A 22,685-nucleotide genomic window follows, 5' to 3' on the forward strand; every position below is an offset into this window, starting at 1 on the left:
ACATGAAATTGGGCTTTTGCATTGTCTGAGGCCACCAAATACAAGTTGCTGGTGGTCCGGAGGATAAGCAGCACTTTCTGCATGGTATGATGGAGGGTCAGTATAATTATCTCCATTTCCCAGAAGGGAAAATGGAGGCATAACCCGAATAAGCAACTCGCCCAAGGTCATACAGCACGCAGTGATTGAGCCGTGAACAGACCAGCCTGATTCCCATGGCAATGGACCATGTTTAACAAGACCAGGAGAGTGGGATGAATTCCAGCAAAGACAGGAAAAAAAAAGTCACAGACCTGTGCACGCACCTAAAAACTGGGAATCCAACTGCCACAACTGCTATTTACATTTATTTTATGGGAACATTGTTTGCATTCCCCACCCAGTGCTAGCCTGTCAATGGAAGTCATGGACTGAAGATTAAATCTGATTGATCCAGGTTTGAAGCCAACTTCCACCAGTTTACTCCACATCTGCCAACTCCAGGACAGTTTGTTTTCTTTCTGGTGGATGTGGTTCTGCCAGTGTCAGAGACAGGAGATGGGATTAGACAGATGCTCACAGCGCACCCACCTACCAACCACCCCTTTGTGGTCTGGGGTGACCCTGAAGTACCCTGCCTCCATTTCCCTCTTCCTCAGGGCTCTTTCAATAAACTCCACACTCATGGGTCAGGGCTGGAGATGTGATTTGGCCCTCCAGCCAAGTCACAAACTACCCCCTTCCAGGGCTTCAACAAGCTCATGAAAATATCCCAAGCAAGTTCTTCTACCTTAGTGAGCCTCTCATCAGCTCACCCTTTGGGCTCTGTTCACAACTCATTTCTGGGCTATCTTTGAGTCTTTTCCTGCTCTAATACAGAGCACTAACCCCCTGGAGTACTCAGTTTCCAGCAGACCTTGGCTCAGGACCTTCCCCTACAGCCTACAAATCCCTGGGGCTCTATTCCCAGACTGAGCTCTCTGTGCCTTTTTGTAAGGACCAGGTGACAAATAAACTATTGGCCAACCCCATTTATCTTACTCCCCTCAGGCTGGGAAGCAGCTACTTCATGAAGAGCTGATCCCAACTTGCCTTAAAAGGACCCATTTCCCTGGAACAATGGCCCTTGCCAGTGATCTGCTCTGGTAATGCCTATGTTCCTATGCATTCAATTTCCTGTCAGATTAGCTCTAATTCAGGCTGGGGACAGTACAAGGTTCATCTGGGGGGTCATAAAACGGTGGAAAGCCACTTTAATCTCACACATGTTACTCTAACTCTTATCCAGCTTCTCATTCACTGTAATCCCTAGGTATTTTCTGTTGCACTGCTGCTTAGTCAGTCAGTTCCCAGCCTGTAACAATGCTTGAGATTCTTCCATCCTAAATCCAGGATTCTGCACTTGTCCTTCTTGAACTTTATCAGATTTCTTTTTGGCCCAATCCTCCAATTTGTTTAGGTCACTCTGGACCCTATCTACCTCACCACCCTAGCTTAGTGTCATCTGCAAATTTGCTGAGGGTGCAATCCATCCCTTCATCCATCTCATTAATAAAGTGAACAATACCTGCCCTAGAATCGATCTTTGGGGCACTCCACTTGAAACCGACCACCAACCAGACAACAAGTTGTTGATCACTACCCACTGGACCCGACCATCTAGCCAGCTTTCTATCCATGTTACAGTTAATTTACCCAATCCATGTTCTATGGTGCCAAAGGCAAAACCACCTTGGTTCCCCGGTGTGGCACCTGTGGAGCCAGTTGGCTTTGCTCATTATCTGCTGGAATCACTTTGGGCACTGAAGCTCCACAGTAGGTAGGTCTCTGGCCAAGCTGGAGGGGGGGTCACATCAGAGCAGCACTCTCCCAAATCCCCAAAGCAAGTGAGCAGCCTCCTATGTCCTCTACCTGGTGGCTCTGTCCTTTGGCACTGAGGCACTATGCTTCTTCCTGGGCACTGGAAAAGGGCAGCGGTGCTGGGCTGAATCTGGTGCCATTGGTGCACTAATGCAAGTTGAAGATCTGCCCCCGTTAGTGGGGCCTCAAGCCAATATCCCACTCCTTCTGGGTATGAGGGTGAAAGTTTTTACCAATGACAGGGATCAATGCTCCTTTTAGTTTTTTCCAGCCACATGCAGAATACATTTAATTACCTGCACCAACAGAGATGGTGTGTGGTGGGGGCAGGGCTGAGGGGTTCACAGAGTGGGAAGGAGCTCTGAGATGGGACAGCAGATTGCGGTGAAAGAAGGTGAGAACTCCAGCTGGGGACTGGAGTTAGGCAGGTAAGGGTTCCCACTGGAGGCGCTAGCTCTTCAGTGGGCCTAGAGAAGAGAGGTTTGGGGTGCTGCTATGAGGAAAGATGACTCCACTTAAGCCCGGTAGCTTTGGGTCTGGGGGAGAAGCACTTGCCCTGCCATGGTAGAGCCAATGCAAGCTGAGACCAGGGAAGAGGTGTCCCCCACAACAGTGCTGAGTGCCTGCATGGCCCCTCACAGGCTGGGAACTGAGATGGGGGTTCAACAACTTCCCTTGGGAGCCTCTTCCAGGGCTTAGTTCCCCTGAGCATTATAAAGATTTTCCTGATATCTAGCATGAACCTCCTCTACTGCGCATTAAGTCCATTACTGCTTGTCATACCTTCAGCAGACATGTAGACCAGATGATCACAGTCCTCTTTGTAACATTTTTGAAGACTTATCGAGTCCCCCATCTGCTTTTCTCAAGTCTAAAGACCCACATCTTTTGAAATCCTTCCTCATACGTCAGGTTTTCTAACCTTTTCATCTGTTGATCTCCTCTGGCCTCTCCCCAAATTTATCCAAATCTTTCCTAAAGTATGGGGCCCAGAACTGGATACTACTCAAGCTGAAACCTCTCCAGTGCAGAATCATGTGGGACAATTCTCTCACGTTTCACAGATGAACTTCCTGTTAGCATACCCCACCCCTGCCAAAGTATTAACATTTCTGCAACTGCATTACTTTGTAAACTCATTCAGTCTGTGACCCACTGTACCACTCCCTCACCACAAATCCCTTTCAGCAGTGCTACTGCCAAGCTAGTTATCCTCCACTTTGTAGGTGTGCATTTGATTTTTCCTTTGTAAATGAAGTACTCTGCGCTTGTCTTTATTTAAGTTCAGCTTGCTAAACTCAGAGCAATTCTCCTACTTGTCATGGTCATTTTGAATTCTAATCCTGTCCTCTAAAGTGTTTGTAATCCCTGCATTTTGGTGAAGATGGAACAAAATAGGCATTAAACATCTTAGCCTTGTTGATGTCTGTTATTAGTTCTCTATCCCCAGTCTACTCACACCTTGTTCTCTTTCTTGCTCTGATTGGATTTATAAAACCTTTTCTTATTGTCATTGTGCCCCTTGCTAAGTGTAGTTTCTGTTGTACCTTTCTGATTTTGCCCCTCCATGACTGCTACTCCTTTCTATTCACCCTTATCAATTATTGGTGGAGGCAGCCCAGGCCTACATTACACAGGCATGCCACATCCCTGCCAGAAAGGTGAGGAGAATGCTTGCCTGGTACCTGGTTGGCAGCCACTTCATATCCATCTGGGTTCATGGAGGGCAGGATGTGGATGCGTGTGTCCCAGATGAGCCGTGTGATCCGTTGGTTACGCTGTTGATACTCCTCACACAGGAACTCCGAGAGCTGGAGCAGCAGCTCCCTGCCCAGAACCTCATTCCCATGCATGTTCCCAACATACTTGAACTCTGGCTCCACTGGGAAAGACAAGAGACCACTGACACCATAAACAGGCAGGGAGCGGACTGAGAGATGGAATGGAGCCAGATAATCCCCAATGGGGAGCCAATGTGTAATGAGCCAACTCAGTGACACTTCTAAGCAGAGCCAACAAACGACCCAATAATTTGTGTTTGTACCACAGCTACCACACAGGGGTTCTGGGCTGGGCCAGGCACTTCTAGCTAATAAGATAAACAAGAACGTTCTCTCTCATTTAACAAATAAACTCACTGTTGCATGAGTCCCCCGGGAGAGCAGCCTGCTCTCAGTGTCAACTCTAAGGAATGACAGTGTCCGAGATGAGCTCTGTGGGGAGCAGCACCTGAGGGAAACCATGGATTCATAAGACAAGGACAGGGCCTGGACTGCACCAGGTAGCTGCAGAGATCCCAGAGCACTGGTGCCACACAGCCACTCAAGTAAAAGGGACACTGAATTCTGGACCCTTGGGAATCTCTAGGACTGTAGTCATCAGGGCCAGCTCTTACCCAGCACCTGAACTCATCTAGAAAAGTTGGATGAGAAGCGTTAGTACAGCCACTTCTTCATCTCCTCCACAGGCAGAGAACACAGCCTACGAGGCAGGGCAGCCTCATGCTGTGCAGCGTCCCTTACCAGAGAGCACTGTGCCCTTCACCCACCTCAAGCCCTTCTCCAGGTGCTGTCAAGCAACTCTGTAGTGAGTTGTGTCTGGCTTCACAGCCACCCACTAAACCTCATGATTAAACAGATCATGCAAATATAGGCTGGATGCATGGTGGCAAGTATCGAAAGCAGGGAAATGCTAAGTCTACCCGAAGAGCCTTGCATGGTCCCATGCATGCTCTGTCCCCAGACCTGTTCCTACTTCTCAGTGCTGTGCTGCAGGGCACTCTGGAGCACTCTGCCACACATCCACTTGATATGCTGGGTCTGAGGGAGGGGTCCTGTGCCTAGAGGGGGCCTCTGGTCTTTGGTGGGAGAGACAAGACCTCATGCAGAAAGGATGGACTGGGCTGGGGCTAGACCCTCCAAGTGCCTGTCCAGCCTGTTCTTTGAAACCTCAAGCAACAGTGAAGCTTATGCCACCTGTGAACTCTGTTTAGTTAGAAGGGTTTTCCTAATACAGCAGAACCACAGCATCAGACACCTTGGGAATGGGTATTTCTCGTAACTCTTAATAAAACATTAGGGTTGTTTCTTTAAAGGTTTACAATAGAACACTGACTCATTACAGCTTTGAAAGGTTACTGTGCAGAAGAAAAGGGCTGCTTCTAACCATCTTAATTTACATGAGAATAACAAGCACAGAGTTTCCTTACTTTATCAAATCTTTCTTTAGACACCCCTCTCCTTTTTCTTTTTTAAGTTTATCTTTAACAAAGTACTTCATTTGCTTTTTCTTTGGGAAAGGGAAAACAGATATGGCCTAATTGGATGCTTCTGCTTCCAAATGTGCTGTGTGATTGATTGTCTGTTTGTAACTGTGAGGTTGTAGCATACCTAACTAAAATCTCGCTTGCTGAAATTAAGCCCATTACTCCTTGACCTACCTTCAGTGGCCATAGAAAATAAATGATCACAGGCCCCTTGATAACAATCCATAACATTTGAAGACTGCTATCACCTCTCCCTCATCCTGTGTTTGTAAGACTCAACATGCCCAGTTTCTTTAACCTTTCCCCAGAGGTCAAGTTTTCTGAACCTCTGATAATTTTGTTGCTCTCTTCTCACCTCTCACCAGTTTGTTGTCATCCTTCCTGAAGGGTGCTGCCAGAACTCCAGCTCAGGCCACACCAGTACCAAACAGAGAGGGACACTTACCTCCCATGTCTCACATGTGACACTTTTATTAGCTTGTTTCATAATTTGTAGCTGGCTCATGTGCAATTTTTGATGCACTATGAACCCAGATCCTCATCAGCTGTACTGCTACCAAGCCAGTTATTCCACATTTTGTATTCGTGCATTTGATTTTATTTCTTCCTAAGTGCAGTACTTTGCACTTATCTTTACTGAATTTCAGCCAGCAGATTTCAGATGTTCTCTAATTTGTCAAGATTATTTTGACTTCTAAGCCTGTCTTCCAACATGCACCCATTAGAAATATAAAACTCATTCAGGACATGGGAACTTAAATGACTGACTCTTGGGATCAGGGCCATCTCCTTGCTATACCCAGGCCTAGACAGTATTGTCAGAGCAAACTGAGCTGACTCACCATAAACTTTGCAATGGTGCCTCCTGACTCCCATGTATGCTTACACTTCAATCAGGTTAAGGGGCTGTTTAACTGTGGTACTGACCAGTGTTTTTCAACCTTTTTTTTTCTCAGTAAAGTATCCCCTCAAAATTGTAAGCACCCCCAGACTTCTCTTATGTATCCCTAAGGGTATGCCTATCATTAGTTGAGAAACACGGCCCTACGAAAATCTGAGGTCTTGGAACAAGAGTCATTCAACCTTTTCAGATTACTGTACCCTTTTCAGGATCAGATTTTTTTTTTCATATCACCAAGTTACACCTCACTTAAAAACTACTTACTTATAAAAACATGCCAAAATATCACAGCAGATTACTACTGAAAACTTGGCTGACTTTCTACTATCTTATCAAATAAATGAATCGGAACGGACGTATTGTACTTACATTTCAGCATAAGGCATTTGATGCAGTAGAAACAAATCACTGTCTGAACAAACTTTTAGATTGCACTGACTTTACTAATTGTTTTTTGTGTAGCCTGTTGTAAAACTAGGCAAATATTTAGATGAGTTGATGTACCCCCTGGAAGACCTCAGTGTAGCCCCAAGGGTACATATAGCCCTGGTTGAGACACACTGGTTTTGACATTAAGGCTCAGGCCTGGCTCCTTCCCACATGTGCAAGGGCACATGCAGAGCCCTCCTTCAGCAGTGTGAAAGGCTAGAGCAGGGTGGTAGGTAGCTATGAGGCCATCAGTGTTAGGAGCCTGTTTCCTGGTAAGGGTCAGACTGTTTGCTGCACAGGGATAGCACCTCCCATACAGTGCTCAGGCCCCAGCGGAGGTGCTTCCAGGCTCCTGAGAACGGACACAGCATCCTTCTGCTTGATTTCACCAGTGGGGAAGAAATAGGCATGAAGCATGGGCTATGGTTGCAGTATCCTCAACACTTTGTACTTCTTTGAGTTCGACAGACAGATAGCCACACATGGAAAGGCTGCCCCACAACCCCCAACTCCAGCAGGTCACGACAGGATACACAGTTGGATATTGTGTATATTCACTAAACATAAGTTCAAAGGCTAAATCAAGTCAGGGATAACAACCAGGTTTTGAGGCAAAGGAAGTGGATCCACCCATTTCACTGTCAGCTATGTAAATTAAGCACTGTAAACCAATGCAATGGAAACCCATTTTTGCATATGGAGTCAACAAGAGTGCAGAGAGACAAGTTGGAAAGCATTATCTGGGGATCACCCTGACTTCGGGGTATAAGAGAAAAGCAAAAAGACAATTTTCATCCTTCGCTGAGGATGCAAAAACTGACAATGCTTCTCTGCAGTCATGCAAGTTGGACCCTAGCCTCTGTTAGTAATGCTGGGAGATTGCTGTCAGTGAGAAACTTCTCTAGATAAAGATTTCAGTCTGTTAAGTCAGGTTTAAATTCTAAGAAGCATGTAATGATTTTTATTTATGTAACCAATTCTTGTTAGCCATTTGTTAACAGTTATGGTACTCTGATGATTATTTTCACCATCCATATATCTTAGTGCTAAAGATGTTACAAAGACCAGAAGATGAAATGTTATGGCTTGTTTGGCTACCCTGGCTGCTCTCCCCAACAGTCCCTCTGCTGAACACTGGTAGGCCACACTGAGAGAAATGGAGAGAGTCTGCACCAGTTCACAGTCCTGTGTGTCACAGCTCTTCAGACTCAATTCAGGACTTCAGCCCCACTGCCACCCACCCACCCACCCGTGGCCTGTCACGTCCTTCCCTGCCCAGAGCCCTTTAGAGGGGCTTAGGAAATCCATCCCATCACAGCCTAGTGAGGTGGGAACCTTTTTTTCCTCCCTCCCATGACATATCACTTCTGCCTACTCCAGTGCCCTCTAAGGGGATCATGGCAGAGTGAAACACTGCTAATTAGCACCTGAGGCAGAGAAATGTAGGTGGCCTGATGGAAATTCCAGCTGGTGCCTTCATCAGTACATTCATTTGGATTTAAACCTTTGGGTTCCATTTAACGCGCCTGATTTGGCTAAAGCCAGTCCCCTTATGCAGAGGTCACCTTTCGCTCCCTCCATGGACAAAGACTTTTCGATCCCTGCCCACGTTTGTACCTGCTGCACTTTGTTTCCAAGAATATGGGGTCAGCTAACTCACTTTCTGAAGTGGGCAACATGTGGCTACAGCTACCAGATGGGCTTCCTGGACTGTGCTGAACATGGAGACTACTGTGCATAGTTCAATCCAGGACTGCCAGAAAACTGTCTAACAGTAAGTTCCCTGGAGTTACCAGGGAGCAGTCTGGCCCTATAAGCTGTACCATATGGGGTGATCTGCAGGGGCTGAGAGAGGAGGGTGTAGGACAGACAGCAGCCTGCACATGAACATGCCTCCACCCCCAGAACATCCTCACCTTTTGTACTTACAGGGTTCATGGATTCCAGGGTTGTCACTGAATTCCAGGACATAGAGCTGTCTCCCCTGGACACTGCGACCGATACTGTAAATCCTCGTGATATCAGGACACTCATTGTGCACAGTGAACAGAGCCTGTACAAGCTGCTCATAGCGGTGGTGGAAAAAGTTCACCGAGGCTGCTACTTTGAACAGAAGCAGGAATCTCACAAGAGGCCAGAGCAACTGACACATCCTCGCACAGCACTTTGCACTGGGATTAACTCAGATCTCAGAGCTCCCTTCCCGACAGCTGGACAGGAACTAATGTGCAAACTCTAACCAGCTCTCTCCAGTTTCACAGCCAAGTGCCAGCCCACTGCACCTGCAGGGTGGTGGGGGCTGGGGTCTTTGGAATGGAGCTGTAATGCCCCCACACAGAGCAGAATACTTTCCTGCTCTAAGCTAACACATCAGAGCTCCCACTCACCCCAGAGCCAGGCTCACTTCCGAGCCAACTCTGCTTTTGGAAAGTATCCTTGATTCCTGTTCATTTATTAACTGGATGGTAAACAGGACCCTGAAGCCATAGATTGTCACTGCAAGAGACTTGTAGGGCTGGACAGCTGGTTGTGTGGGCCTCATGCAGAACAGAAGAGGGACACTAGGGCTACGTCTACACGTGCAGCCAACATCGAAGTAGCTTATTTCGATGTAGCAACATCGAAATAGCCTATTTCGATGAATAACGTCTACACGTCCTCCAGGGCCGGCAACGTCGATGTTCAACTTCAACGTTGCTCAGCCCAACATCGAAATAGGCGCAGCGAGGGAACGTCTACACATCAAAGTAGCACACATCGAAATAGGGATGCCAGGCACAGCTGCAGACAGGGTCACAGGGCGGACTCAACAGCAAGCCGCTCCCTTAAAGGGCCCCTCCCAGACACAGTTGCACTAAACAACACAAGATACACAGAGCTGACAACTGGTTGCAGACCCTGTGCCTGCAGCATAGATCCCCAGCTGCCGCAGAAGCAGCCAGAAGCCCTGGGCTAAGGGCTGCTGCCCACGGTGACCATAGAGCCCCGCAGGGGCTGGAGAGAGAGCATCTCTCAACCCCCCAGCTGATGGCCGCCATGGAGGACCCAGCAATTTCGACGTTGCGGGACGCGGATCGTCTACACGGTCCCTACTTCGACGTTGAACATCGAAGTAGGGCGCTATTCCTATCTCCTCATGAGGTTAGCGACTTCAACGTCTCGCCGCCTAACGTCGAAGTTGCTGCCGCTACTTCGAAGTAGCGTGCACGTGTAGACGCAGCTTAGAAGCCCTGTTCACAGCTCACATACCTCAGGGTTGGGACCTCTGGGGCCAGCAGCGGGTAGAGGGGAAATCAGTGAGTTGGCCTTCATAGCACTTGCCAGTGATAAAGCATGGATATTCTCAACTCTGGGTCCCAGTGCTTTACAAAGACAGGCTGGCATCATTACCCCTGTTTAAGTACAGGCTGAAGCTGAGCACAGAGCTAGTGTTTCCAGGCTCCAGCAACTAGCTGTGCCACCTCCTTAGTGACCAAAGCAGCACTTAAGGTCAAGAACAATTTACAAGCTGGAAGCAGGGGTTCATGGACATCAGCTCCTGTTCCCACTGGGATGTGAGTTGCTGTGCCCCCCACTCACTCCCACACGGGAAGCTCGCTCCCCCAGACTCTGATCACAGTACAGAGTGATGTAGTTCTGAACTAAGCTCAGTTTCAGTCCCAGGATTAGAACTCCTGCCCCTAGGCGCTGCTGGCCCAGCAGCTGCTCCATGGGCCCTTGGGCTTTCCACACCCCAGAGCAAAATGCCTCCCTTGGTGTGAAGCAGACAAAACAAAGCAACTTCAGCACCATTTAGGTCCTCCTTGAGAAAGCACCCCTCCCCTAACCTAGTTCCCACACTGCCTTGCCTCACCCCTCCAGTGCTGGTGAAGGGCTCTGTGACGAGGTAACAAGCTCTGTGGACACAGGAAAGTCAGCGATGTGATATACCTTGACTACACCAAGGCTTTTGATACGGTCTCCCACAACATTCTTGTCCATAAGTTGAAGAAATATGGATTGGATCCCTGGACTATAAGATGGATAGAAAGCTGGCTTGATGGTCGGGCCCAGCAGGTAGTGGTCAATGACTTAACATCTGGATGGCGGTCGGTTTCAAGCGGAGTGCTGCAAGGCTTGGTTCTGGGGCCGGTGTTATTCAACATCTTTATTAATGACGTGGATGAGGGACTGGATTGCACCCTCAGCAAGTTTGCCAATGACACAAAACTAGGGGGATAGGTAGATCCGTTGGAGGGTAGACAGAGAATCCAGAGGGACCTGAATATATTGGAGGACTGGGCCAAAAGAAATCTGATGCCGTTCAATAAGAAGTGTAGAGTCCTGCACCTGGGATGGAAGAATCCGAAGCATTGTTATAGACTGGGGACCAACTAGCTCAGCAGCAGTATGATGGAAAGTGACATAGGGATTATGGTGGATGAAAGACTGGATATGAGTAAACAGGGTGCCCTTGTAGCCAAGAAGGCTAATGGCATACTAGCGTGCACTAGGAGCGGCATTTCGACCAGATCTAGAGAAGTAATTATTCCTCTTTATTTGGCACTGGTGAGGCCACATCTGGAATATTGTGTCCAGTTTTGGGCCCCCCTAGTATAAAAAGGATGTGGATTTGCTGGAGAAGGTTCAGTGGAGGGCAACAAAAATGATTAAGGGGCTAGAGCACAAGACTTATGAGGATAGGCTGAGGGATTTGGGCTTGTTTAGTTTACAGAAGAGAAGACTTAGGGGTGATTTAATAGCAGCCTTCAACTTCCTGAAGGGGAGCTCTAAAAAGGTGGGTGAGAAACTGTTCTCAGTGGTGTCAGATGGCAGAACAAGGAGTAATGGTCTGAAGTTGAAGAGGGAGAGGTGTCGGTTCGATATTAGGAAAAACTACTTCACCAGGTGGGTGGTGAAGCACTGGAAGGCGCTGCCTCGAGGGGTGGTAGATTCTCCATCCCTTGAGGTTTTTAAGTCCCGGCTGGACAAGGTCCTGGCTGGGATGACTTATTGGGGGTTGATCCTGCTTGAAGCAGGGGGCTGGACTAGATGACCTCCTGAGGTCCCTTCCAGCCCTGTGATTCTGTGACAGAAAGAGGAATGTCCCTCTATGCACAGCCCTGGGAGACTCCAGCTGAAAGACTGTGATTCTAGTCATCTTCTTTACTGAGCAAAAGTGTGGGGAGTTTTCAAAAACGAGCTGGGGTTGGAGGGAAAGATTCAGTAGAGAAAGATTAAAAGACCTGAATATATTTGACTTATAAGAGACAATTTTTGGAGGGAGGGGGCAATGTATCTACAAATAGCTGCCATGAATAAACTTTACAGGTGGAGAGAGTTGATTTAGGATACAATCCAAGAGGATGTGATTATGAAGAATTGGCTTAAGCTGAACAACAGAAATAAAAAAAATTTGAATCTCCGGAGAATCTTCCTCTGGGAGGAACACCTGCAGCTGGGTTGTTGAGAGGAAAGGGTAGGCATCCTACCACTCACAGGGAGGCAGATGGCTCCAGATGGAAAACTGTTTCCAGAAGATGGGGTGGGAGCCACATCACTGGGCCATTTAAAACTGCACTAGGGAAGGCTCTAGAAAACAGTCAATGGAGAAAAGTTCATCCTGCAACTTTCCATCTTTTCCCAAACATGAAGTGACCCTCCTCTTCCCCATTATGGACAGTTTCACTCATCGGAAAAGAGGAAACTTCACAAGTGCTGATTAACAAGTCTTGATTTTAATAAGGATACTGAGAATTATATATGCATAAAAATGAACAATCTGCTGCAGCAGGGCTGGGGATGCAGACTGGTGTCAAGGACAGTGACCTCAGTGAGGGGGCACAGATCCTCTGTCTGCCTCAGCACACACCCCAGAGCCCTGTCATGCTGGCACACACTCAGCAGACCCATCACACATCCTGCGGCCCATAGGCCCTGGCACATTTCCCTCAGCACTGGCACACTCCAGCATTCTGGGCCTGGGGTGTGAGCAGGTACTCAGAGAGGAGAGCAAGGCATAAAAAACATGGGCTAGCGTCAGCATGACAAACCACTCCCATCCTGAGAAATGCTAAGACTTCATGGCCAAAGCAGCAAACCCTGAGGAGTCAGAATCTACAATCTTGCACTGTTCTCACCATGTCATCTGCTCCTAACAAGAAACTCAGTAACTCAGCTTGTTGTACTAGGTTTTTAAGCTACGCCAGTTGCTGGGTGGGAAGGCTGTTGGACTGATGGGGAGTAAGTGGAGGTACTTTTAGTCGGTAGCTGGGGGAGAGGATGGGATGGGAAGGCCTGGTGCCTATCCAGCCTTTAGCCCTGTGTAAGTCTCAGCCCTACAGCTGTGAAGTTCCACGCCTGACCTTTGTGTGAAGAGAAGGTGAACAGCTGGTAGCGTTTCAGGCCTGGAGGGAGCAGAGTCTGATTGCATTGTGGGCCCCTGTTGCAGCCTGGAAAGTTACAAAGTCCAACTCACGAAGCCTGCCTGGAAAGGGGCTGCTTGGAGTCAGAGGTCACAGAGTTGGGAAGGACTTGCACACGCTGGACAAAATTGGCTGGGAAAATGTCCTATGAGAAGCGACTTGAGGTGCTTGGGGCCATTTTTTTTTAAGCCAAAAGAAGAGAAGGAAGCAGGGGTAAAAGTAAGTCACATTTCTTACTGGTATGGTCATGTCACTGCCCCTCCACTGCAGGGACAGCTCAGGGCAGAGGCCTAGGGAGGCTGTGGTATGACAGTACCTGTAAAGACATTTAAGTGTGGGGTGGAATGCAAGGGGCTCAAGGCAAGGAATTGAGGCATGTGGCAGAGCTCTGGAGAGGGGGATGGGATGGGGAACCTCAGGGCAGGAGCTTGGGAATTGTGTTCAGCAGCTTTCTTTTACCTCTCTACCTCTTGTGCTGTCTAGGTAAAGTGTGTGTGTGTGTGGGTATTTTGGAAAGGAACTTGTTTCTTGCTTTAATGTCATATGATTCCTGAATAATTTAACTCTAATCCAGAACAACTGGGGGAAAGTGCATAAGCTACTGAAATGATCTGAAAGGGTCAGAATGGGCTCAGGGTAGAAGGAAGCTGGGGTTTTGCAGTCTTCAAGCCACAGAAGGGTATCAGACACAATCTGCTTAGCTATACACCCAGCTCCCTGCAGTCCTCTGTAGCCAGCCATGCAACAGCTGACATGCCCAATATGTCTCCCCCAGTCCCCCCTACAGCCAGACAGGAAACCAGTTGTGTCTGCAGCCTGGCTCTCTCTGCCTAGGAAATGGTTCATCTGCCAACAGTTAGAGCCAGGGAGGGAAGCGCAGCCATCACATGCTGCGAAAACACCTGAATTCCAACTAAACAGTTAATTAGGGGTTCAGTGTTGGGGATAACTTCTTGGTACAAGTGCTGAAGGAACCGACCAGGATCCATGCACAGCCTGACCTGCTGCTCACAAACACAATCACAGGGCTGGAAGGGACCTCAGGAGGTCATCTAGTCCAGCCCCTGCTTCAAGCAGGATCAACCCCCACTAAGTCATCCCAGCCAGGACCTTGTCCAGCTGGGACTTAAAAACCTCAAGGGATGGAGAATCCACCACCTCTCTAGGCAACACATTCCAGTGCTTTACCACCCTCCTGGGTGAAGTAGTTTTTCCTAATATCGAACCTACACCTCTCCCTCTTCAACTTCAGACCATTACGCCTTGTTCTGCCATCTGACACCACTGAGAACAGTTTCTCACCCTCCTTTTTTTGTGATGTATTTGGCGTATCATCAGTGCCAGCTAAAGGAGTGCCTGGTGCCGACGGTAGTCTAAGTTCTGCCGTAGATGGGAAGGGCAGACTGGGTGGAGCAATGAGTGCTGGAGATAGTATCAAGATAGGCACTGGTGGGGAAGGTACCAATTGCCTCTCCTGCATTGTCGGTGCCTGCTGGTGAAGGTACCCATTGCCTCTCCTGTGTTGCAGGTGCCTGCTGTTTAGTATGTACCAAGGGCTTGCTATGCACAGCCAGTGCCATAGATGGCAGCATTAGGGTGCTAGGTGCCAAAGCTGCTCACGGCTTGCTCAGTACTGATGCAGTTTTGGTTGGTGCCAACAGAGACGATTTTAGCTTTTTTATGTGCCAGTGTTTTAGAGCTGGCCCTATCTATCTCCTCAGGCTATCTCAGTGTTGGTGATGCCCAGTACCTTATGATCCAGTGCCTTGGGTTTTGTTGGTACGGGGGCTGATTTTTCTTTAAGAGATTGCTTCCTCTCAGGAGACAGACTTTGCCAGGAGGAGTGAGGGTGCTTCTTATCAGACTGTTCTGGATTGGAGTCAGTAGATGTTCTTGCCATGGGGGCTACCCTTTCAGAGCTTGCCATTGGTGAGGGCTCTCTAGGTGGCAAGGACTGCTCCTGATCAGAGACGGGTTGCATGGACTTCTCAGTTAGGAAAATATTAAGTTGAAGCTCTCTCACCTTCCTGGTCCTGACTTCTTACGATTGGGACATTTACTTGTGCAGTGTCCCTCACCCAGACAGTGGATGCACTGAGTGTGTCCATCCAAAACAGGTGTGGACATTTTGCAAGTCACACATCTTTTGAAACCTGAGAGCCAGGTGTGTCTGACAACTTTGAAATAAAGATAAAAATATTTTTAAATGATAAAACTCAATGCCACTAAACACTATTCACTATTAACTATAAAACAATGAACAACTGACTATCTAACCTATAAATGTAAGGAAAAAATGTTACATTTTGGAGGGTCACTGCAGGTTCTGACCAGAGCCAATGTCAGCAGAGAAGGAACTGAGGCAGGAGTTGGCAGGCTGTGCATGTGTAGTAGCCATTGTGTACAGCCCACTGAGGGCACTGCTACCATAATTCTCTGACTACAGGCACAACGGTGCCATAATACCTATGTGGAGCACCCCCATGAACACTTCTTGAAGAAGAAGGGGCTGTTAGCCCAGAGGAAATGGCTTCTTCAGGGAAAAGCATTCAACAAAGATCTGCAAAAAATGTCTTGAGGTAAAGAAAAGCTGCCTTAGCATGAGACCCTAGAGAAGCCTTATTTAGTTTATCCAAGAGACAGTTCAGAGGTGGCTTTATCATGGTCCACAAGTATCTACAAGTGGGAAAAGGCTTCTGGCAGTAAAAGGCTCTTCAGTATCAGTGTCTGGAAACTGATGCTAGACAAATTCAGACTAAAAATAAGTTGCAACTTTTGTACTCTGATGGCAACTGATCATTGGTACAACATACCTACAGCTGTGGTGGATTCTCCATCACTTGATGTTAATACAAGACTGAATACCTTTCTAAAACTACATTCTCATTCAAACAGAAGTTATGGGCTTCATGCTGAAATTGCTGGTGAGGATCTCAGGCCTGTGTTGTGGGGAAACCAGACTAGATGATCTTTAGGAACCATTTCGACCTTAAAAGCTATACATCCCTGTCTGCTGAAAAGAAGGTGTACTGATGAAGATAAACCTCCCTTCAGCTAATTCCCCTCCCTAGCTCTGCTTGGGGACTAGACAGAGACCTTTGGGGTTACTATCTGAGGAAGGGATTTGCAACTGGCCCTCTCTGATGTATGAAGACACCTCACATTGTTTTCTGCTAGTTATAATAACTGAGTCCCAGCTTCAGTTTTTTAGCAAGAAGTGAGGAGAGTGGCATCAGGGAGGCTGAAATCTGATCAGCTGCTACCTCATGCTAAAGGCTAGAAAATGGGCTGGTGGGTACATTTCAGAGGGGCTGCGGGGCCTGTTGTTGACTTGTTACCCTACAGATGGGGAAGCAAAGAATTTTTAGATTGACTGATTAATTTTCACGCACAAAGCATGAATCGATTCATCAATATTCATGTTTCTCACTGGTGGCCGGTGTCTTTTAAAGGCCTTCCTTCAGGCCTACATCCCTGTGTGATTAGCACTGCCAGAGAGAGAACCCACTGCAATCACTGGCATCTTGTAGGTACATTGTTGGATCCAATGCCCAGGGAACCCTGCCTGCAGGTACAAGATAAATCCCAACTGTTTACAGATGATCCTTTCCCACCGTGAGTTGTTCCTGAAAAGATAAAAAGTGTCTGGCTAACACTTGTCCTTTTCATCAGGTTCAGTTTGGACAAGGTCCTGTTACAGGACAGCAATAAGATAAGGGAGATGGGGAGAAAAGAGGTATCCTCTGATATCAAAGCAATCTTCTGTTGAAGGAACATTTTGCCTCCTAGAGTTTCAGGTTTGTTGCCAGGGCTCAGCTGAGGCTGCTAGCCACCTTCAGACTCAACATTTTCTATTCCTTTCCCCCTCACATCTGTTTGTCCTAGACTGGTGATCCAGAAAATTGTACATGACAGGCAGAGTAGGACACAACATGCTCCAGATGAGCTGCAGGTGACCCATGGCAGCAAGATTGCTTTGTGGTGGTGCAGATGCCCTGCTCAGACAGGCTCTGAGCAGCTTTGTGGACTCTCCCAAGGAAAGGAAATAGATCTCAGCACAGTGCCATGGCATCCTATTTCTTAAGCACCCCTGCGTTTTACTCCACAGCCAACAAATCACGGTGATTTCCTCAGTGGTTACTGCTGAGACTAGGGAAAAAAAAGCAGCAATGGGTCCCAAAAGCTGCTGTTTCATAAAACCCTTTCAAGCAAAGACCCCAGCAAGATACATCTCCACAGAAGAGAGGAATCTACAGTACCCCAGCGTCCATCAGTGCAGGTGTGTGCCAGAGGAGAATGCCCTTGTACAGTCAGTAGCTTCAGTGAAAGGCAGGAGGTATTCTGCATTACGGTCACCATTGGAGGATTTACCTCTTTCTAAATGAGTCCCTTCTGCAGGCACTTTGGCTTGTGGAAGATAAACCAGCCAAGCAAGAGCACAGCCACCAACACCAAAAAACAGAACACCATGAGTCCCACATAACTGGCATGGGAGAGAGGTCGTGCTGGGGGCTCCTCTGCTGGGATCATGTTTGTCAGGTTCAGCATGTAGCCCAGAGTCCAACCTGCATCACTGTTACCGATCTGGAAAAGAAGACAAGACCTGAATTACCAGCGCTAAGATACATGCAGGACGTGTTGGTATGGAAAAGAGGGGCTGAGAGGGTAAAGTCTCTTTTGAGGTAGTGATATCGGGCAGTGTGTGTGTGTGTGTGAGGTGGGGAGGCAGGGTGGTGGTAGATGTCACAAGTTTTATAGTCCACCAGAGAAGACGTGGTGCTTAGGGCGGGGTTGTCACAGGTATATCTATCCCTAACCAGAAAACACTGTGCACATGTGAAATTACCTTTCCAAGGAATTGAATGCTTTGCCATTTCTCTGTAGTAAATCCATAGCCATTCTCAAGCAGGGAGAGGATGTAGGCCCCAGAGAAACAGTATTCACTCAGGTACTTCTCTTTTATCTCAGGAAATTCTGCCTTTACCTGGAGCGGGACAAAGACATCACTTTCCTGCTGCTCCATATGGTTACTACATGCCTGGCTTGCACCACAGATCTCCCAGGTGCTAGCAGCATCTGCCCATTCCATCATTAGCATTAATCTGGCTTCACCAGATGATCCACAAGTTCCTATCATCCATTCAGTGCTCAGGTAGAAATGTTTAAGTGTACATGGTTCCCCCTTAACATCTCACCAGTGGAATTCTCACTTAGCCAAAAACAGGGCAGCAAAGGGCTTCTACAGACACCATAGCAAGCACTGCCAGAGTGCAGGAGAAGGCATGTGTGCTGTAAATTGGTATAGAGTGGATTCCACACAATGACAAGTCCAGAGGTTCTCGTCAGACTGCATTTGTGACGGGGGAAGTACACCCGCTGCTTGGCTCCCCAACACAGCCATCACCATCAGGGCTTACTCCTGGGTGCTAATCCAGAGTAACAGCCTCAGGCTGCTGCAGCCACTTTCTCTCTTACCTCATGCCAAGGTCTGGAACAGAATCTTTCCACAGTGCTTGTCACTTTGTCCAGAGGGACTGGGCTCTTCTCTGTCGTCAGGTTTAAAAAGTTCATCACAAAATAGAAGGCAGAAAATGCCTGGAATGGGAGAGTATTTTAAACCTGCTTAGCTTTAGTGTGGAAAGCAAAGTCCAAATCCAAGCAACAAAACACCAGAGCCTGGGGTTCCCTCCGTGAATCCAAAGTGCTTGCAGAACAGAAATCCAAGCTCATGGGTGTATTCCAGCTTGCACAGGGCTCCATGAAAATACCCATTACCACACATATAGGTGTCTGTGGAGAGGCTTTTGCAGCTGGCTGGGCAGACTTATAGGCATTAGGCACCAAGTATTTACACTTCCATAGGGGTGGAGAAAGCAATTCAAATGTTATTGCCTTCTGTTATAGGATGTGTTGGTAGTTCTGCCTATTCTTATGTTTGCATTACTTCCCTTTATAAGCGCCTCTTTTCAGTTACTGAACTTTGCCAAACTTGAGATTTCCCATGCTGGGTGTCTACCTCAAGCCAGAGTGTGGGCAGAGAGGAAGGCCTTTGTTTTGTTTTTTGAAGTTTTAACCAAAATGTTCCAGCTGTTTCTAAGAAGGAGTTTCAGGAAAAAAACAGCGTTTTGATGTTATAAAATTCTGGTAACTGTTTCCCTGAGAAGTAATTGCATCCTGATGCTTTCAGGCAGAGACTCGGAATCTGTCGGGGGAGTTGCCTTGCTGTCAGCAATGTGTCTTTTGCTCCTATGAAAAGTCGCCCAAATTTGGCAATGCCAAGTTATATGCCCTTGAAAAATATGTTTGAATAAGTTCAGGAAAGACTTCTTAAGTTTGGCAGCTACAATTTTCAGATACTGTGCATAGTTCCTCCAGGCATCATCCTCATAGCACAACCAAGCATGCTCAGTTGAGGGTTGCAGGAGTAAAGGCAGATTTTTCCTGTCATTACAGGTTGCAGTCCCAGGCTGCTGTGGGCCAGCCCAAGGTGGGCACTGGAAATCGGGGAACCATAGGCAGCAAAGAGGTGAAAACCACATCATTCAAAAGCAGAGAATACAAGTGCCAGACTTACAGGAGGGAAAAGGCATAAATTGTGACAAGGCACCTGGGGAGCTGGGACTTGAGAGGGGATAGAGAGAAATGGGAATGGGAGCTGTGCAGACTGGCCTGGGAACCAGGGCAGGGAGGGAGACTAGGACAGACAGCAGGGAAGTGGACCAGGTGACTGCCTGGGCAAGGAAGCTGGCAGTGAGAATTGCGTGGGAGAATGTGAAGGCCATGATGGTTGGGCAAGTCACCTAGGTCTGGGATATGTGTGGGGAGGTGGGAGAGAGAGCTCAGGCTGGGAGGTGGAGACTGGGACTGGCTAGGCAAAGAGACAAGGAGTGGTGGTGGAAGCGAGAGACTAGGACTCTGGAGGTGGTGGAGAATGCGATGGAGATGAGACAAACATTAAGAACATAAGAAAATAAGAACGACCACACCGGGTCAGATCAGAGGTCCATCTAGTCCAGTGTCCTGTCTTCTGACACAGGCCAATACCACGTGCCCCAGAGAAAGTCAACAGAACAAGTAATCATTGGGTGATCCCTCCCCTCTCATCCATTTCCAGCCTCTGACAAACAGAGGCCAGGGACACCATTCCCACCCATCTTGGCCAATAGCCAGGGTGGGCCTAACTTTCATGAATTTATCTTTTCTGAACCCTGTTAAAGTCTTGTTAAAGTCCTGGTCTCCGCAACATCCTCTGGCCAGGAGTTCCACAGGCCGACCATGCACTACATGAAGCAAAACTTTCTTTTGGTAGTTGTAAACCTGCTACCCTTTAATTTCATTTGGTGAAATTACCTCAGTTATGTTATGGGAACAAATAAATAGCTTTTCCTTAGTCATTTTTTCCATAGCTGTCATGATTTTATAGACCTCTATCATATCCCCTCTTAGTTTCCTCTTTTCTAAGCTGCAAAGTCTGAGTCTTTTAAATCTTTCTGCATATGACACTGCTCCAATCATTTTTGTTGCACTTTTTGAACCTTTTCCAATGCCAATATCTTTTTTTTTAAATGAGGCAATCACATCTGTACACCATATTTATATGGAAGCAATTAGATATTCTCTACCCTGTTTTTAATGTTTCCTAACATTGTTTGCTTTTTTGTCTGCCGCTGCATATTGAATGGATGGTTTCAGAGAACTACAATAAACCCTTGATTTACCAGACCTCTGTATAATGAACTTCAGAAATAATGGATGCTGTCTGCGGGTGGTGCTGCTGAGGGCTCTGCTGGGCTGAGGAACAGGGATAGCATCAGCGTCGGGTCTGGCATGTGCATGCAACTCCCCCTCTGACCCACCCTGGCATGTTTCCCATGAGCTTCAAGACCTCTCCCCTGCACTGGTGGCCCTCATGTCACCTTGGCACGTATGAGCCACGTGGCACTGGGTGGATGTTGTGGCCCTGGTGCTTGGGCTGGTGCTGGATTCACTGGTGCTGCTGGCACTTGAATGGCAGTGGCAGCAGGCCCTGCGATGCAAGGTGCTCTTCCCCTCACCCGATGTGGCGAGCTAGCAGAGGTGCCCAGAGGGCTGCAGCAGGGTCGGGGTGGCACCTGCCCCACGCCCCACGTCGCCTGTCGCTCAGACTGCAGCAGCAGCAGCAGCAGCAGTATGGCTAGCCCCCTCCCCGGCAGAACAAACCATTGCATCTTGCCGCACAGGTGAGGCACCTCTCACCCATAGCTCTGCTCGGCAGCACACACCTATGGGGCAGCCATTCTGCATGTGGGGCCTTGGAGACCCACAAACGGGGCTGCAGCAGGGCGTGGGATCTCTCCTCCCCCATCCCCATCCCCACAGAGCATGTTGGCACCCAGCCACTACTGCTTGCAACGGTCCTGAGCAGAAGCCGCAGCGTCAGAGGTTGCTGCCCGCTGGCAGTCTGGAGGAAACAGCCATGCTCAGGCAACCCGGAGCCAGGGGTTGGAGGAGCCGCAGCATTGAGAGCTGCAGGAGGTGGAAGGAGCCAGGCTGGCATGCAGCTCATCTCTGGGCAATTGGGAAAGGGCGATGGAGATGTGAAGGGAAGAATGGGCAGGAACGGGGAGGGGAAAGTGGGGCAGAGAACAGGAGTGAGTGATTGACTGGGAAGATCAATGCATCATCATACAGTATAACCATTCAGATATAATGGACTTTCAGCATTAACTGACAACCCTTCCCCCCATTAGTCTGTTAAATTGAGGGTTTACTGTGTACACAATGACTCAAAGATCTCTCTCTTGAATGGCTATAGCTAAGGTAGTCCCTATCATTTTGTATGTAAAGTTCGGATTATTTTTTCCAATGTGCATTGTGGCGAACGGTATAAAGTTAGCATAACTAACATGGCTTCTGTAAGGCTAAGTGCCCACGTGATTGGCTCCGCTTGCTGACTCTGCTTGCTGGCAGAGAAGCTGACCATGGTACGACCCCACTCAGGAATGAACAGCATGAACTGTAAGGAGCTGGAAGGAACTGGATCTAACTGAACTAGGAGAACTGTGTCCTGTCAAGATAGGATGTTGAAAAATTATCTTTTTGTTCACCTGTTACTGTAGCCTATATCCAATCAAATGTATCCTAGTTACTGTGTTTGACCAATCAGCTATATGCAAGTTAAGACTATAAATGTTCCATTACTTTGCTATATAGGGTCCCTCTCCCTGGAGAGGTACCTTATGCACATAATAAACACCTTGTAATTCTACTCCAGAGAAGTCTCTGTGTCTCTCATTTACCCGAGACACTGTTGTTTCTTTGACAGCATGACTTCACATTTATCAACATTAAATTTCATTTGCCATTTTATTGCTCACTTAGTTTTGTGAGGTAGTAATAGAGAGGGAGCCGTGCTAGTCTATATACTAGCAAAACAAAAAAGCAGTCAAGTAGCACTTTAAAGACTAACAAAATAATTTATTAGGTGAGCTTTCGTGGGCCAGACCCACTTTTTCACACCATAGCCAGACCAGAACAGACTACATATCTAAGGCATAGAGAACCAAAAACAGTAATCAAAGTTGACAAATCAGAAAAACATTATCAACGTGACCAAATCAGAGAGCAGAGGGGTGGGGGGAAGTCAAGAATTAGATTAAGCCAAGTATGCCAAAGAGCCCCGATAATGTCCCAGAAAATGTGCATCCTGGTTCAAACCATGTGTTAATGTGTCAAATTTGAATATGAAAGAGAGTTCAGCAGTTTCTCTTTCCAGAGCAGACTGACAGTGAAAAACCCATTACAATCAACGGACTACACCGACTACAGCGAGCATCTGTGCAACACGCTCTCTAAGAAATTGAGGAAC

At 47.7% G+C, this 22,685-nt stretch overlaps 2 protein-coding genes across 3 annotated transcripts in view; both read right to left on the reverse strand.

The window, feature by feature from the left end:
* The window catches only part of CPN1 (carboxypeptidase N subunit 1), a 43,721-nt gene extending 34,621 nt beyond the window's left edge, over nt 1-9,100 (reverse strand). Inside the window, exons 1-2 of the mRNA XM_075000003.1 lie at nt 8,364-9,100; nt 3,525-3,721 (exon numbers count right to left, since the gene is read on the reverse strand). Coding sequence (XP_074856104.1) covers nt 3,525-3,721; nt 8,364-8,586 — 420 coding nt within the window. The 5' untranslated portion in view covers nt 8,587-9,100. The remainder of the gene's footprint in view (nt 1-3,524; nt 3,722-8,363) is intronic.
* A 2,441-nt stretch (nt 9,101-11,541) lies between these two features.
* ENTPD1 (ectonucleoside triphosphate diphosphohydrolase 1) overlaps nt 11,542-22,685 on the reverse strand; it is a 78,214-nt gene continuing 67,070 nt past the window's right edge. For both annotated transcript variants that reach the window (XM_074999386.1, XM_074999387.1), the window contains 3 exons: nt 18,314-18,433; nt 17,685-17,822; nt 11,542-17,422 (listed from right to left, as the gene is read on the reverse strand). In XM_074999386.1, the coding sequence (XP_074855487.1) occupies nt 17,216-17,422; nt 17,685-17,822; nt 18,314-18,433 (465 nt within the window). In that variant the 3' untranslated portion in view covers nt 11,542-17,215. The remainder of the gene's footprint in view (nt 17,423-17,684; nt 17,823-18,313; nt 18,434-22,685) is intronic.

Source organism: Carettochelys insculpta, chromosome 7, assembly GCF_033958435.1.
Source record: "Carettochelys insculpta isolate YL-2023 chromosome 7, ASM3395843v1, whole genome shotgun sequence".
Classification (NCBI taxonomy): domain Eukaryota; kingdom Metazoa; phylum Chordata; order Testudines; family Carettochelyidae; genus Carettochelys; species Carettochelys insculpta.